Source organism: Strongylocentrotus purpuratus, unplaced genomic scaffold (assembly GCF_000002235.5).
Source record: "Strongylocentrotus purpuratus isolate Spur 01 unplaced genomic scaffold, Spur_5.0 spur5_scaffold_4, whole genome shotgun sequence".
Lineage (NCBI taxonomy): Eukaryota > Metazoa > Echinodermata > Echinoidea > Camarodonta > Strongylocentrotidae > Strongylocentrotus > Strongylocentrotus purpuratus.
Genome location: NW_022145610.1, coordinates 12103336 through 12120723, shown reverse-complemented (window position 1 = coordinate 12120723; position 17388 = coordinate 12103336). Strand labels below are relative to the sequence as shown.

At 37.2% G+C, this 17388-nt stretch overlaps 1 protein-coding gene across 1 annotated transcript; it reads right to left on the bottom strand.

Moving 5' to 3' along the window:
- Positions 1–2156: 2156 nt before the first annotated feature.
- LOC100893517 lies at positions 2157–16100 on the bottom strand. The gene is made up of 14 exons (XM_003727607.3): positions 16036–16100; positions 15273–15432; positions 14414–14596; positions 12974–14002; positions 11932–12021; positions 10140–10232; positions 9329–9425; positions 8523–8614; positions 7561–7663; positions 7209–7400; positions 6442–6612; positions 5421–5550; positions 3881–3948; positions 2157–2690 (listed from the first exon to the last, which is right to left on the bottom strand). The coding sequence occupies exons 2-14, from the start codon at positions 15383–15385 to the stop codon at positions 2157–2159; spliced, it is 2895 nt and encodes a 964-aa protein (XP_003727655.2). The 5' UTR covers positions 15386–15432; positions 16036–16100.
- Between the last annotated feature and the right edge of the window lie 1288 nt (positions 16101–17388).

Sequence of the window (17388 nt, the reverse complement as noted above, 5' to 3'; positions counted from 1 at the left end):
ATCATCAGCATCATTATATTCAACTCTGATTAATTATCTGTATTAATATTAACACTGTCAAAAGACAAATACTACAGACATCAGTTTTCTTTGGTCCTTTATCTCAATTCTATAGCCTAAATTTTCTTCAAATCACATCTGGACTTTTTCATTCTCAGAGTGTTACACATTTTATGGGTATACATGATATAAAATCTCACTATCCACACACTTTATACATTACATTCAATGTAAACATCGCAGAGAATTATATTTAGACAAAGACATTATTTTCATCATGATTACACAAAAACACAGCAGCATGTACATATGTCTAACATTCAACAGTCTAAAAAATCAGAGTTCATATACCACTGTAAACCACAAACTTTGGCAGGAATGAAATGTTTACAAATTTCGCCAGTGACTAAGATTTGCAGCAAAGTAATAAAAAAATGCAACTGCAAGGGACAACATCGATCAGTAGTAATTTGTTTTGTCATGGCAAAAGTAATCCTGTCACAGCACTAATGTCCTTTGGCAAGACATTAATCTACATTTGCCACACTTCGCCCAGGTGAGGTAAATAGGTACCTGGCAGAAATGAATACAGGTACCTTAAAATGCTCGAGCGCTGTAGGAGTGGCAGTGTGCTAGACACTTTTATTATTATTATCATTATCATAGGAATACCGTTGAATCCTGATAGAATGAACAAAAAGCCATATTTCAATTGTACATTGCACAATAAAACAGACCTGCAAAAGGCAGTTGCTTTGAATGATGGCACCAAAGTCATGGCACACACAAAGATGTTTTTTTTTTAGAGGCAATCCATGCAATATGCCTTGAATGAAATTTTCCCACTATATTGCAATCATTTCTTGCCTATTTGCACACACTACACACGAGAAGGAAACATTTTTTCTTTAACGAACTGAGGTAGCGAGTAGTTGCCATTGACACTATTTTTTGTTTACTTCCAGTCTCATGGGTAAATTGTCATAGGATTCATAGAAAATGAAATTAGAACAAGACATTGGTTAAAGAGAAATATAACCTTGATTGCAAACTAATTTAGTGGAAAGCAACAAATTCAAAGAAGCCTACTGCTGAAAGTTTGACTAAAATTAGACAGGAAATGAAGGCGGTGGGATAAAATTTCAGATATTATCTGATTTAAAGATAAAGACCAGTTATGGTCATGCGATTGCATTGTGAAAGAAACGTTGTGAAATCGATCAGAAAAGGTTGATCATCTAGCATATAAGTATTGGTGTGTATTGCAAGGTTCTGGAATCATCAAAATGATAAGAAATTTGGCCAAGTATTTGTAAAGTTACAAGCACGTTACACAGAAGATATGTATGGGCCTATACGCACACCTGCGCGACATTTATCTCTCACAGACCAATAGATAAACTAACTTACCAAATATATCAATTAGTAGGCGGTTTCCCGTCAAAATTTGTATCATCGTGTATTAATAGTCAAAACTTCTTTCACATGATTGGTAATAAGAGCTTCCATTTCATTTTTTGAAATTAGGGCGTTTCCAATACTGGTCTTTACCTTTAAAATAAATCTCAGAATACGACCCCTGGAATTTCCCTTTAATAAGCATGTAGTATCATTCCTCATTTGTTGTATTAGAAAGCTCTTTTATATACAAAGGTGTGATTGGTCCATAGCTCATCACATGATATTGATTGCAAGGATCGTAACATTTCAATCCCAGGCATTTTTCACAGATATATTGAGTACATTTTTGTATCATACCATATCTAAGCAACCAAACCAGTTGATTTTATAAAATTTGTATAAATTAAGGTGACAAAATAAATTGGTCTTTCTCAAATATTTACAAAATCACACAGAAGTATATTGCATCAGTGGAGGTTTAAGTAGCAAATTAAGACAAACTTTGGTATAATTGCACACATAAAAAAAATGTATTAAAAAATTCATGTTTTTTCTTTTAACGAACATATATCAGACATTGCAAATAAAATTGAAATACATGTAACCGTAACTGTATTCCAAACAATTCATATATTTATACATCAAATCAAACATATTCAACATGGAAGTACCATGCTTGTATCCTATTCAATATAACATATCATTAAACTTCATAATGTTGGTTTTATTTATTTTAATTTTTTTTTCTTTTCCAATCAACGTCCAGGAGGGTGTCTTCCGTCCCTTGGCCTTGTTGGTCTCTGAGCTCCACCCACACCAGCCGCCCCTGCTTCTTCACCCCTAGACCTACCAGTTCCATTTCCCCTTGCTGAGCCATCAGCTCCTCTGCCTGCTGCACCACCCCTACCTGTTGCCCTTGCAGATCCGCTTCCCGCACCCCTAGTTGAACTCCCTGTACCCCTTGATGGACCCCCTGCACCCCTAGCCGGACCTCCTACACCCCTTAAGGAACCTTCTGCACCCCTATCTGCACCTCCTACACCCCTTTCTGAACCTACTGTACCCCTTGTTGAACTTCCTGCACCCCTCGATGAACCTCCAACACCCCTACCTGCACCTCCTACACCCCTTGAGGAACCGCCTGCACCCCTTGCTGACCCAGTCCCCACTCCTCCTCTCCGGGATGAGGATGGGGCGGATGATACAGAGGAGGCCGAGGAGGTGGAGGATGCAGGAGATGAAGCTCGGATAGGATGGGAGAGTGTCCTCCTCACCTGAGCAGACTTGGGCTGAAAAGTAAAAGATGAAAAACAAAATCATCAGAACCGGGGAAATCCCACAAAAGAAAGTCCATCAGGGCCCTGCGATATCAAGAGTTGTAATTGCTTCACATCAGAAGTCTTCCAATCAACTGCAGGCTGCTTCTAATGTTAATCTTGAAAGAGCTATGCAGCCTATCATCAAGATCTGTATGTCAATTACCAGTTTTGTATACAGGCACACTTTACATCGGGTTTACACCCTTCTCTTTGCGAGATGTGTAGCGTATTAACATGCATAGGGTGTGACTCTCCTACACACAGAACCTCAAGTTCTGTCTGATGAGCGGAGTGTTTTCCCCTGAACTCAAACCTACTTCTAGAAGAGAGGTGAGGGGCACAGCTACGAGGCGAAAATCATTTTTGCATTTTATCTGCTCAGCGTGGGACTCTGTGCATGATGATTGGCTAAAGGTTGTATATCTCTTATAAATAGAGTTGCAATTGATATCACATGCAATTGTGATCAATAAAGGAATTGCCCACATCATACAAACAAGCAGAGTACAAAACAACGAAATATCAACAGATGGGGCAGAACAATGGAGCGCAGGTGTCGTAATGTGCCAGCTATGAATCAAGAAGAAGTTTTCAAGAACTCAAAAAGATACATGTACAAGAAATCTCTACTATAGACATGGCTTTCTTCTAACATGTTTTTGTATAACAGGCCACCGAATAGTCACCCATTATCACATTGTCTTATTTTCACTACTGGGTATCTCTGCTACAGTCAATCTACAGACTTCTCTACTCAAGTACCACAACTTGAAACATCGAGCCCCTCCTACCCCATCCATCCTCTTCTTACTATAGCCTATAACGGCGCTATAGTTCTTTTTAAAACTATAAGATCAAGAAAGATTAAACCAGTCCATCTATCACTACCACAGTCCTTTTTAGGACTATACACAAGAAAGATTACCAACAGTCCTTTTCAGGACTCCCCAATCCTCGCCTCTCACATGGTGTACGGTAATCATAAGCCTAATTTTTATCAAAACCTTAGAAGTGTCATAACTAAACTAAAGTCACAGTAATCATTTCCATAGCATATTATTGAATATGTAATATGAGCTAGATACAGAATTGATTATATCATCAAAACAGAAAGCAAGAGAATGGAATGTGAAATGAGGCAAACAAATGGAATGCTTTACCCTTTGCGAGCTGGAGAGTACAGGTTTCTTAAGTGTCTTGGACATGCCTGTATCCACATAAACTGCATCTGCAAAGGGAAAACAAAAAAAATAATTTCAAAACCACAGCATCTTTCTCTGGTTCAACCTGATTTTGTATAAATCCTGAAAAATCTATAAAAAATTTATTATACTGCATGTCATTTTGTGTTCGTTTGTCTATATCTGTATATTTTGCAGGATTGCAGAACAGAATTGGTTATAAAAGATATTTGTATTTCTGTAGTGATTGAAGAGTAAACACGACAATGTTATCTTCCTTTGTCTGTGCAGGCGTTCTTGAAATGGAGAGGGAAATGATAAAGAGTATTTACCCAATCCTATGGAACAGCAAAGGAGAGTTTAATGTACATGTGTTTGTTTAATCATTTAAACTAAGACAAATAATCCATTTGAAACAAACATAGTAGTTTGTGCCGCCCACCACAGAAAAGTAGAAAGAAACAAAACTCTGATAGCAGACCTACAGGAAATTATTAAACTGTACTGTGATAGTAAAGGCAGTAACGATGGGGCAACGGGGCGTTGTGGCATGTGCCTGTAATCCAGCTAACAATGGAAGTGACAAACTGATTCACCCTAGGACGCAGGTTCGAAGCTGAGTCACGTCTTTCGGATGGTGACGTTAAAGGTTGGTCCAAAGACGTAAATAATCATATCTGATTGATACACGTCTATAAAAACCCAATTACACACACACACACGCAGATGGGGCAAATCAACAAATCTAACAAACAACGACCAAAGCGAGTACCTGATTTATATAACTATAATGTGGAACCCCAAAACCTCATACAACTAAAGTAAACAGGTATTCTTAGCGTCTTTCATTACACTTTACAGCAGGAAAGAACCGTTCTATAGCCCATCATGTAAGATTATGATGATGACGATGATGATCCACAGCACTTGTATGGCGCCATGTATCTGTTTCAAACATTCAAAGGCGCCGGCTTCTCCAATAGTCATGTACTACACATTTGCTTGAAAAGATGGGTATCGAGGCCCGACTTAAAGCTTTCTAGCTTGTCAGTTACACAAAGAGTAGGGAGTTTCAGAGGCGTGTCTACCAGATTACAAACTAATTTCATGAATTTGATGTATATGCCTGTCTTTATAAGCAAATGGACCTGGTAGAATTGCAACTTTCTCATTATCATGTCTACATCACTACATGGTTAAATGATTTTCATGTTTGTCAAACATATATGTTTACTCTGTCTGTATTTTACTGTACTTGAATAAAGTAATGATATCAACAATAAGGAACTCAAACGAAACAGAACAAAACGATCTGGACATATTACAGTCAAACCTGTCTATAGCGACCGCCCAAGGGAAACATTAAAAGTGGTCTTTGTAGACAGGTTCCTTTAGTACATGTTTCAATGAGAAACCATTTTCAAGGGAAACAATAAAATGTGGTCTTTGGAGACGGTTGGTCAGGAAAGCAGGTTTGACTATAAAAAGGATATGACGTGCATATCATACAGATTCTCACCTTTTCTTATCTGTTTCTGAAGATCTTCAGGCAACTGTTTAAAGATTTCTGTATTGACGATGTAACTTGCGTTGCTCACCACATAGTTATAGATCTTGTCATAGAATCCACCAAAAGCTGTATAAGCATCCTACAAAAAGATTGCAATCATACTATTCAATATGAACCTCAATGATTCAATTACAAAGGGGGATTCCACCCTGATATTAAGTTGATTTTAATAGACGACGAAAATTGAGAGGAACAGGTCAGTGAAAGTTTGAGCACTAATTTGGAAGAAAAATAAGAAAGTTATAAATTTTTGATCAGTGAAACGCTGATTGGTTACTCTGTGAAGTATGTGAACTACCCCTTTAATTTTTTATTGGCTTTTGTATGTAATAAATCGTTCATGTAGGGAATAGTAAGTTACACATGAACTTAAAGTGTACCCATGGCCTAAAAATATATACTGTATACAGCTAGAATGTATAAAATAAACCTCAAAAGACTTTCCCACTCAGCATTCTATGGGCTAACAGTTAAAGAAGTATGAAACAATAAAGAGTAACATAAAGCCCCATACACGCAACCCAAGACTTAATTGGGTTATGTGTGGGTAATATTCTATGCGAGCGTGTGAAAGGATGCATCAGCTAGTCTACACACGAGTCGCTTTTTTCTGGAGAGTGTATCTGATATTTCTTTAGAGAAGCAATGTTTGGAGCTCGTATAGTATGGCCTTCTTTTATCCCTAAAAATAAATCCTGTTCTGAAAGGTTTAAAAGCTGTCTGTACTAGTTTGGCTAGGAGGGATTAGACCACCCGTGGTTAACTGACAAGTGGCTACCTCATCAACTCAGCTCTCAATTAACATAAGAAAAAGAGGATCATGGGGGACCAATGGTCACCGATTAGGCATTGTTTTCTATATAGAGGGAGCAAGTAGCTACAAGTAGTACAGTAGGGCTTTAAAGGCAAGAACTTATTAGGGGTCAACACGTGTAGTGCCCTGATATTGAACCTCTTAGGCTGTACTTACTGGGTTCCACTCCTCCTCTGGTGTCTTCCCCTCTTCCTTCTCTTTGTCTGTCCTCTCCCTCTTGTAGAGTCGCCAGACGGCTCTGAAGTTCAGATCAGCATTCCCCAGTGACAGTCCGGCAACCACCTTCCTGAACAATGGCTCCATCACGTCCTTCTTCCAGCCCATGCCCTACATGGAGGAAAGGTCAAGACGAGTATTAGCGGAGGTCACAGAGGTCACAGGAGTCAAAGTAGGTCATATTGTAGTTGAACTTTTACCTTTGAGCCCCAAAATAAACTAGCTTTCTTAATACTAGATTCATCACAAACTTCCTCGATCCCATGAACTATACAAAGGACAGCTTAAGCTAAGTAATAGTGGAGTTCACAGGGTCACAGGAGGTCATTTTGTAATTGACCTTCTGCTTTAAACCCAATAATAAACCAGCTTTCTTAACACCGGATCCATCACGTCCTTCGTCCACCCCATGCCCTACCAATCAAGATACAATGTACATGAGAGTATTGGAGGTGGTCACAGGGGTCATATGGTGTCAAAGTGCGCTGACCTGCACACTACCATCAAGATGCAAAGTCAGATTTATTAAACACTTTCATTCTCTCAACTTGTATGTTTGCAATCACATACCCAGTAGCCTGTGTAGCCCCTTCACCCCCCCCCCCCTCTTCTTTCCTATCATCGAGAAGCGTTATATTTTAGGGGGATGGACATGAATTAATACAATTAAAATTGACATAATGCAAACATAATGCAGACATATTTACCTTCAGATATTTATCCTCAAACATTGGTCCATCAAGGATGTTGTGAAAGTAGTTGGCTGCAAACTGCAGGACTTGTTTCCAAGTTTTGGAGGTGATCTCCTTGGCGGGTTCGGCCCAGGAGCTCTGGCCTAGAGGAAGGCTTAGTTTGATCTTATCCAGTTGGAACAAAACCTCAATAGCATTTTTACCGTTCTGAAAAGAGAGAACATTACAGGTACAGTCAAACCTGCTTTAGCAATCAACTGTATAGAATGACCAATTTGTTTTGTTTCCCTTAAATATATTCCTTGTTTATATCCCGTTACAGATATTCTCTGCATCGATGTCTTAAAGTACTGTACTTTGTACTTACCAAAATCTCCATGACGTCTTTGGAACACTTTTCATGCATCTCTGGAGGCAAATTGGAGAATGTCTTTTGGACCCAGAAACGGTCCATGTTTTTCGACATCCACCTAGGGCATAGAATGAAATATGATGATTAAAAATTAGGGGACCTACAGCTTTATGTCCTACCCAAGGGCCTGAGTAACTGAGGATTATTGTGATCACTTTAATGTTTCCATTTGATGGAAGGTCTGATGATTTGCAAATTTGAAATCAAAAGCCTTACTTGTGGAATACCCCTTGTTGGAATTATATTATTATTCTGTACAGCATTTAAAATTGATACAAAGTAATAAAGCTTTTGTTCACATTGTGACCTTTCAAAATAGTAAGGTTTCCTTTAATACTTTCCACAGAATGTGTACAAACTTTTTTCAGAAATGTAAAGCTAATATAGCATACTTACAATTTACGATGCTCTCATTTTTGTTTCTCTAATAGAGTTGACGAAAGACTAAACTCTGTTTCGTTGACGATCAGCCATGCATCAAGTCTTTCGTCTTCTTTGTACATGGCTGATCGTCAACGAAACGGAGTTTAGTCTTTTGTCAACTCTGTTTGTTGCTATGGCAGGCAGCAAGTGAAAACGAATTTGTTTAATCAAATTATGGAAATGCAAGCATTACTTTAAACAAACAGAACGTTGTTATTCCTGGCTCAATTTTCCTGATTGAAGTGTCATATGTAAGGGCTCTAGAAATGTGATTTTCTCTTTGAAATTCAGATACCGCCCTGAAAATGACTTTTTGGTTCCCTCTCTTCAAATTGTTTTTAATCTCTCATGCGTGAAATGTGCATCATATGAGTTGTATCAACTGAAGGATCTAAGCTTTACAAATATGTGTCATTTATCAATTATAATTGTGATTAAAACATCAATAATTCTTGGTTTCGTTTTTCTGGGACGCACTGTATATCATTATTTACCTGAGGCACATTTGAGATAGGTCAGGCAACCCAAAGCTCTCACTTAATGCATAGCAATGTGGTACCAGGGCTGAGCATTCAGCACACAGCGGCTGTACGAAACAACAAGGATATTGAGTCATAGGCAATGAAAGATTTGTAGATGGTACTACATTTACACAGAATCTACTGACCTTTTCATTGATTACTAAAAGTTGAAAATCGTATCAAACACTAAAAAGATGAAAAACAAAATCATCAAAACCGGGGAAATCCCACAAAAGAAAGTCCATCAGTCCATTGATAAATTTGAAGAATGTTAACTTGATTTTGGAATAACTTCTGTGCTTTTTTTCTTTTACAATAAGATTCATATGATAACTTTTTGAAAACCAAATTAGATTGATTCTTTTAAATGAATGAGTACTGTAGCTATATCTGTAACGGTAAATAAATCACAAAAGTGAAGAATACTATTATCAATAGCAACTGCCACATCACAACATTTTTTATCCTCAAAAATACATGACACTTGGTACGTACATGGAATCATGAGAAATCAGAACTGAATAAAATATTGTCATGAGCAGAAATGAATTCATATATCGGGAGGGACCAAAGGGTTGCAGTGATTTTGTTTGCTTCCCCCTTCCAGGAACAGGTGACACAAAATACTAAATTAATCAATAATAATAATTATCTTTAATAGCATAATCTTCCTTTTGCTACTTGATCTACATGTATTATGAAAAATTTCTAAATTCCCGACCAAAGAGCAGATTAGTATAGTTTCTTTCTATGACTGACATGAAGATGGAAATGCTCACCTTGTGAAAGAGATGACACCAGTCTCTTTTGAGATGAAAGGCAGTGACTTCTTTCAATCCCTCTAACCCATACATATCAGCTGCACCAAGGAGATCTCTGCAAAAGATTATTTTAAAAAATTGCATATTTTTTTACAAATTTAATGAAAAAAAACAATGTAAGACTATGTTAACCCAAGTTCTTTTTTAATGCAAAGGTCGTAGCTACAAACTTTCACTAGAAAATTTAATTACTTATATAGCTGAAGATCAGGATATTGTTAACAGAATCATTATTTCAAGGATCCAATCAAACAAACTAGGGCACTATGATGAAATATGATGAAATATGATAACCACCATTTTCTACGTACTGTAGCGCTTCATTTCGTCACACGCAATACTTTCCTCATTCCCACTCCATAGACTTTGCACAGCGGTTTTCTGAACCAGGTTTATAGCCCACACAGGTAAACAGCACAAAACAAGGACCTTTAAATAACCATTTGTCAAGTATAAACATTCAGTATTCTCAAATTCTAGTAGATAAAGATACTACAAAATTATATTGTAATCAATGCTGTCTTCGAGGCCACCTCTTTACAAAAGCCACCTGTGTTTAGTGGTCACTTCCCTTTAGGAGGAAACATGTGTTAAAGAGCCTGTCTAGAAAGGACACCTTTCTACAGTGGCTACTTTTTGTGTTTCCCTTGAGTAGCATGGCCTTAAGTTTGACTGTACTTGGTTAATGTAACCCTAAAAATGAAATGAATCAATATTCAAGATTGCGTTCATTGGTGCTCAAACTTCAAAACTTTTTTCCCAAGCTTACCTGAGATTGACATCATCTGAAAGACTGGCAGCACCTCCATACAGGAATTGTATAATGGTTTCCACAACCAGACGACTCATGGTGAAATCAAGGCTAGAAAAGAAATGAAGTGTTTTTTTAAGAAGATTTAAAGATAAACTCCAGTTCTGGTTAAAAAAAGAAAATTAATTCTCACAGAATCAAACGAAACTTACACTGAATGTTCAAGATTACAAATAAATGATGTGTGCCAAACAATTTTGAAAGAAAATGTATACTGGCTGAGTAATGAGCATAGAAAGACAAGGAAATCAAGGTAGTACTAGCCCCGACACCATGTGTGTTGTCCCATATATAGCTTTCTGTGTACAGTGCTTGTTACTTTACCAAGACTCGGTCAAATTTATTATGATTTTGATGACTCCAGAACCTTGCAGTGCACACCAATACTTACATGACCAACTGTTTCTGATCCTTTCCACACCTTTTCTTTCACAATGCAATCGCATTACCAGTACTAAAGTTTATCTTTAAACATTTACATATATTCTACAAATATATACATTTGATACATTCAGGGCCCCGTTTCATGAACTTTTTATCAATAAAAAGATACAATAATTGTTATTAGCTACTAAAATCCTCACATTTGATTAGCTATGAGCAGATTTGATCATAGATCGGCAGTTATTATTGAAACAACTTTTCATAAAACAGGGCCAAGATCAGCTTCATTGTAATTGCAAGCTAGGAGAGTATTTGTAAGAAATGAATTTACTCTGGTTTATTTGTGTTTATAAAGATTAAGCTCTCGATATTCATGACTTGTACCAGTTTCATAGAATGTCTTAATGGAAGAAAAGGTCATTCCAAGGGTTTATAGTGATTTGTTCTACAACTAGTCCATCTACTTCCAAATTGGTCTATTCCCATATGGTCTACACCTAGCCAATCTACTAACCACATGGTCTAATAGTCATTAGATGATTATTATTGCTATGATTAAATGATTATTTTGCCATATAGAATAGTAGACAAAATGGGCATCATAGACAGACTGACTATTAGACCAAATGAGTGATAAACCAAATGAGTAGTAAACCTATTGGAGATTAGACCAAATGGAAATTAGACCAAATGTCTATTAGCCTAAATGGTCATTAGCCAAATGATAAGTAGACAAAATGTGGATAGAAGACGAGCTGGGTGTAGACAATATGGGAATAGACTGATTGGGAATAGACTAATTGGGTAGTAGACGAACTGGTTGTAGACTAAACGGCAATTCACCTTTAAAAGAGCAAATTTAATCAGTTTTCCATCTTCAAATTGGCAACATTGTTATGTAGTGTAGCTATTGACCCACTGGAAATCTTCATGCCATTTATTTTCTGTAACAACTTCTGCAAACTGCTTTCTGCACTGGAGAATACATTTTGCTTTCTGCTAATACTTAGCATTGCTTAAAGGGGGTGTAGCATGGCAAATACTGGTTAAACGCATCTACGACTTCTTTTGGACAACTGCACGTAAACGAATGGACTTGATTAACGGTCAGCGTGTGCTAGCTTTCGCGAAACAGACCAAAGTTCTCCTCACGCTTTGGTTTCGCATATGTTGTACGCACGTATATACTGCGGTCGTGTCATCCGTAGTCGTATTATATCGATTGACCCCGAGTCAGGCCACGGGAAAGACACATAGTCTCATCATGCTACACCCCCAAGGTCATTCTGAGCTACATTGTGTACAAAACAATAATTACACTTTTGTTTTTTTGCAGCAAAGTTATGTTCTATCATAGCCGACTCACCCTTTCATTTGTATCTCTTGCGTCTCACTCTCTATCCATCCACCTCCTAACATAGCAGCAAAGATCTCACAGCGGCAGTGAAGAAGAAATCTGTGAAAGTAGCAAGGTCAGACTAGTCATTGTATGCAGTAATCAGAAATAAGCAGGTTCTTTCCCACAACCTTAGAAAGTTAGTTTAATTACTCATTATTTCTAAGTATCATTTGAGGGAGCCACACTTGTACAAGCACTGCTTTTTAGTGGACCCCTCTGTTTCTAATATATGTATTCCTAAGTTGTTATAAATGTTTATAATTGATTTGTAATGTTTCTTTGGAAACATAAATAAATTGCATTGAATTGAATTGAATTGAAAGTGAATAAGCACTTCTCTTTTCATACATTGTACATTCAAAGTTTAATGGTCATGTACAGAAATAAAAGTTCCTTTTCTTTGGCATAAAAATCATTGTCTGCCCTTTTCTTTATCCATGAAGCAACAAGATATTCTCTACAGAAATGATGTCCTCTAATCTGAAAGTACTTCTTGACAATATTATTTGAATTCCGAACTTTAATCCTGGCTCCATTACTGCTTCTACCGGTAACCCTACACCTAACATCAATTTTAATTATAACTTCAGCCTAAACCCTGTTTTTGTTTTGTTTACAAAATAGAACCACAGAGAAGTGTCACAGGGGCAAATGCCTGATCACTGAAATGGACAAGTTCATGCAATTTGAAACAAAGATAAACCAATTTTGCCACAAACCCTGACCACAATAATATCAATGTGACTGGCTTTCAGTTCAGACAAGGAGCAGCGTAAAAACAGGGCCTCGTCTTATAAACAGTTGCAATATCACAACTTATTTGCGATTGATATCCCCTTGAACTATGTACTCAAGAAATAAGAGACTGCAAACTTGCAATCGATTAGAGGACTTGCGATTAATTTGGATTGATTTGGATCAATCGGAACTCTTTAAAGATGGGGCCTAGATTGACATCCTGTCATGCACAAGTTCAGAGTTCAAAGTTCACACCGTACAGTAACCATACCTATGCGCAGGAATCCTGGTATCATTAGCAGGTACCAGAGCAACATCACTGAAGGTGGAAGAATCGCTGTCCAGGAGACGCATCAAGTTTTGCGCCAGGGTTCCGGAGGGCGCTGGCAGTTTATGAACCCTTGCAACAAACTGGTGCAATTCATCACTGTTTGTGTTAGTGGCATTGAGATCTTCTACAGGACTCTCTTGCTTCTTTAGTGAAACTGTTTGATCATCAGAGTTTTCCTGTTGACTACTTGATGTTGGATCACCATTTAGGAGTGATTCGTTGGTTATCTGTTTATGCTCAGTGCCATTGGTCTCTTGCACTGTAGGACCATTAAGAACTAAAGCAGGGATACCATTAACGATCGCTGCATCAGCTTCATCGCATTTATCCAATCCACTTTCCTGCTCAGAGTGCACTCTTGGAATGTTTTGATCAGTAATCGGCCCAGGGCTTGAAGCTTCATCCCAAAAGGTGACGGCAGCAGATTCCTCCTTTTGCAGCAACCGCATGGGAACGAGGCCCATAGGTGAGTCCATAGTTACGTACTGACAAACATCTAGCTGTTGAACACTGTCCATCTGAGATCCTGGTGTGGCTGCCGAAACAGCTTCTGTTCCTTGATGATCATCCACAGGCAATTCTAGTTGTTCAGTCCCATTTGTAAGGGGAATGTTGGCAGAATCAGCCTCTTCGGTATGCAGCAGTGAATTTGATGTCCGACCATCTTCTCCTGGCCCTTCTTCTTGATCCCGACATGCAGGATCTACACTCTCTAAGGCGTTGTGTCTTTGACAGGGTTCCTCAACCTCTGAGGATTCCTTTGGTATGGGTACATCGGAGGCAGCTGCTCCACCTTGCGCACCCAGCAACACATCTTCCAGCTCCTTGACACCTCCAGGATGTAGCTCTGCATCTCCTGCAGACGAAGTCTCTACTGGTTCTCCACCTGCTCTTTGCTCGTCAGGAATAGCAATGTGAGAGAGAAACATTTCCCATGCCTTCGCCAGATCATCCTCCTGGTATACACACCTAGAAAAATAGAAATGAAGATGGAATTTGAAGTCATGTAGTCATTCCAAACAGCAAGTCTCTAAAGAAGGTTTGAGTCAACTACAATCTGCATACCTTCCCTTAAAATTTAAGAGGAATACATATTTTCAGACAGTTGCACACAAGAAATAATTTATGACAAACAGTTTTTGTTTTCTCAAAAATACAAGAGGGAGCATGACTGTCCTTCATCTAAGAATCAGTGCTCTATTTCAGGGGTTTTATACACCCTCTGTGTAGAGCTAGAAGGACATTAACTCATATATTTGAACAAAGAGTTAACGACCTTCTGGCTCTAAAGAGATTATATGGAGAGAGAAAGAAGTCATCTTTCCATCACAACAGTCAACCTCTAATGTGCTTTCAGAACAAAACCATCAAACTTCTTACTTGACAAACTGTGCCAGGTCTTCAGCCGTTATGAGGTCTAGGACCGTCTTATTTGGTACACCATCCGGACAGAGGATATCCAGAAGACCAGGAACTCTTGATTCAAAGATGGCCCTATGGATGTGCATGGGTGTTGGTCCACATGGGAGGGTGGTGTCTGAATAGGTCCCATCTTGAAATAACCTGTTTTGATTGGGATACAAATGGGACATAAACAGGGAATATTTTAGACACGGTTCAGGGATTCAGATACCGGTACTAGTTACAAATGGTAAGTATTTCTTCTATTTTTTTCTTATCATTCTTTAATTTCTTCTTATTTGTCTTCTTCTTCTAATCTTCTTATTTTCTCTATCTTTCTTCTTCTCTTTATTCTTCTTGTTCTACTTCTTTTTTCTTTCTTCTGATGTCTGAATAGGTCCCATCTTGAAATAACCTGTTTTGATGGGGATACCAATGGGACATAAACAGGGAGTATTTTAGACATGGCTCAGGGATTCAGAAACTAGTTACAAATGGCAAGTATTTCATATAATTTTTCTTATTATTCTTTATTTCTTCTCCTTTTTCTTCTAATCTTCTTATTTCTCTATCTCTATCTCTCTATCCTTCTTTTTTTTAACTCCTTCTTCATCTCTTTCATATTACTAACAGCTAAATAAATGGTTTAATTATTCAAATTATCAATATAGTAATAACCACCATTTAAAAAGAATAATCAAATTAGATACAGCGTCACTGAGGTAAATGAGTAGTAATTCAAAGATTATAAGCCTACTTTCATTGTATTATTCTTTTAAGTAATGTCTGTGTAATGTTATTATTCATTCAGCATAAAATTAAATGATTTGATCTGTACCTGTAAATATCAGCTTTAAGTTTAATGTGCAGTTTCTCCTGGATCCTAGTCTGTTCTTTATTTGCTTTCTCTAAGAAGACAGGCGTCTTGTGTTTGTCACGACGAACAGCCATGATGATGTCTTCTATTCCAATTTGGTACTATTGTTCACATGTCTGTACTTTGAGGAAGAAAAAAAGAAGCAAAGAATCAACACATGCACACTAAAATAGAAATTGTATTTGAAATAGAAACAGATCTAGATACAAATGAATTATAAGTTTATTCAAGAAGAAATATTTAGTATTTGGTCGCACATGTTTAAGTTTACAAGCCAATAATTGGCAAAGATTATTCAAACTATAATCGAGTCGAGTGATTGACACATTTGACGAAAATATCGTCACTTGATGACGATATGAATTTATGATAATCTCAGTTAGAATCAATTATTGTTTATGGTTATATACAAAACAATTGTAAATTAATCTGGATATTCAAGGGATTAGATAATCCTAACAAGTCCCCCTCCTTTTTAGGACTGACGCTTTCCCCCACCCCCCCCCCCCCCCCCTTTCCCCTTCCCCATTTCTAATGTAAATACATGACATGAATGTTAACAAATGGGACTGCTATAATTAATACCTGATTCAGATATTTTGGTTATTGGCTTATGTTTAACCAATCTAAATGCCATTTCTAGAAAATTAGTCGCTGAATATCAATAGGAATAAACTAAATAGTCCGAATCTACACATACAATACTAAAATATACCTTTATTACCTTTGAAGTTCTGTACTTTTGACGTGGAAGTGGAATTTGAATTGCGAAATTTGTTGTTGTTGGTGTCTTTGAAAGGTCGGAATAAAAGAAGAAAATACCTGACGTTCAAAAGTCATTTTATAATTATAGTTGATCAGACTAATATTCAAAACAATCATGTTGATTTGGAAAAGCAACATGTTTTCTTCTTCTATTTCACATAAATATTATCACACTTTTATGAATAGATCATTAGATCTGATACAATAAAGTGAAAAGAATACAAGACTTTAGTTTTGAAGACGCACTTGTTTTAATTCAGAAGCTTTGAATATACCGGTATCATTGTGTCCATTCAAATTGATTTAATTATGATTATCAAAGCGGGCCCAGATCCAGGAATGTTGCCAAAAATGGAGTGCAGTAGTTCATCCTCCAATTTCGTGACAACCAAAGCAAGCCAGAAAGTTTTTAAAAAGAAATAAGGGGGTGTTGGGATTTTAGAGCCAATATAGTTACTCTAAAATTTCCTGACAAGAAAAGATCTGGTAACTGTTTAAGACCAAATTTTCCACACATGCCAATAAAGGGGCACATTCTTTTTCCTGTGTACTAAAGGCGAACGATGTACTTAAGTTCAAGGGGGCAGGCTCAAGGCTGGCAGTGTCCCCTCCCATAATAGTGATAACAGGAGGGGAAGAATGTACATTAAGAGAGAGAGAGAGAGAGAGAGAGAGAGAGAGAGAGAGAGAGAGAGAGAGAGAGAGAGAATACTGAGGGGGTATGCAACGCTGACAGAAACTGATACTAAGTTGATAACCCCTCTCACAAACGATTGCCTCTGTATATTCTGCATGCCTCTCTGCATTTTGTCTATCAGCCCTCCAGTGATATCAAATTGATTAGTTTGAAATGTCACTATGATACCGATGTCAGACAATCCATTTGTCCCAAAGTTGTATATATTTTGTTTTTAAAACATTGTGATTCCTAGCTAGTATAAAGGATCTTTTACGAGGGGAATTATTTCTTGTTTTGGTTCTTGTACTCTCTCTCCCAAAAAATAATCGGATACATGAAAACAAAAAATATTACAAAATCGATATATAACATGAAACTTAATTCTGTAACTTGCCCTTATATTGAAATGTATAAAAGTGATAGCTTATATTATTTTGATATGCATGTCGGAGGCAAAGTACTATTTTCCCAAAATTATTTTGTACTCATTACAAATCTTTTAGTAATACCAAAGTATATATATATATTTCTGTTATTGTGAGTGAGTCAAGATCTTCGAGATAGTGGTTAAAAAAAAATGAAATGAAAATAAAGTAAACGAGGGATATTTCCTTATGAACAGAAAGTCAGAAT